We start from the raw sequence: 920 nt of genomic DNA on the forward strand, positions 1-920 counted from the left end.
ATATACACGACGGGCTTCTTTCAGTTTCCGTCTACCAAATCCGCTCACAAGGCTTTGGTCGGCCCGAGGCTATAGTAGAAGACGCTTGCCCAAGGTGCCACGCAGTGGGACTGAACCCGGAACCATGTGATTCGTAAGCAAGCTACTTACCATACACCCACTCCTATGCCTACAATTTTATTCAACATACTCCTCACTCAGATTCACACATACACATATAGAAATATATACACACACACACACATACAAGAGAGGTGCTGAAAAGTTCCTAACTTTGGGTAAAAGAAAATACAAGGAGATCAGTTAATTATGATTTTATTCAACATATTCCTCACTCAGATTCACACATTTATTGCAGCAGTCCTCCAGTTTTTCTAAGTTCTGTAAAAGAACTCAGAAGTGTGGGCCTCTGACTTGGCCTTTCACAATACCCTTAATGTCAGGAAATTTTCAACACCCCCCACATACTTGACAATTTATTTTGATATGCTATAAAATATTATCATTAATGCAATTATCTTTTGTTTTTCAGACACAATGAATCTGTGCTGAAGGCAACTAAACATCTTGAAAATCAATTCCAGAAAGAAATTTTTGTGGTATGATGCATTTTATTTTTAGATCTTTTTTTAATCCTTTGTTTTCTGTTTACATTCAGTTTACAGAGTGTGGCACAATATCCAGGACAGAAGTTCAGGTACTGGACTGGTCAAGTAACTTTAGTTCTTAACACTACTATTGTGTTTGTGAGCAAGCTGCACTCAGTAATCTTTTCTACTCTAGGCACAAGGCCCGAAATTTTGGGGATGGGGCCAGTCGCAACCAGTACTTAATTTATCAACCCCGAAAGTATGAAAGGCAAAGTCGACCTCAGCAGAATTTGAACTCAGAACCTAAAGACAGACAAAATACCACTAAGC

General features: G+C 38.9%; 1 protein-coding gene across 1 annotated transcript in view; it reads left to right on the top strand.

The window, feature by feature from the left end:
- LOC106873877 (centrosomal AT-AC splicing factor) overlaps window positions 1-920 on the top strand; it is a 21557-nt gene that overhangs the window by 3702 nt on the left and 16935 nt on the right. The window contains exon 4 of the mRNA XM_014921396.2: window positions 533-599. Coding sequence (XP_014776882.1) covers window positions 533-599 — 67 coding nt within the window. The remainder of the gene's footprint in view (window positions 1-532; window positions 600-920) is intronic.

This window comes from Octopus bimaculoides, chromosome 20 (genome assembly GCF_001194135.2).
Source record: "Octopus bimaculoides isolate UCB-OBI-ISO-001 chromosome 20, ASM119413v2, whole genome shotgun sequence".
NCBI lineage: Eukaryota > Metazoa > Mollusca > Cephalopoda > Octopoda > Octopodidae > Octopus > Octopus bimaculoides.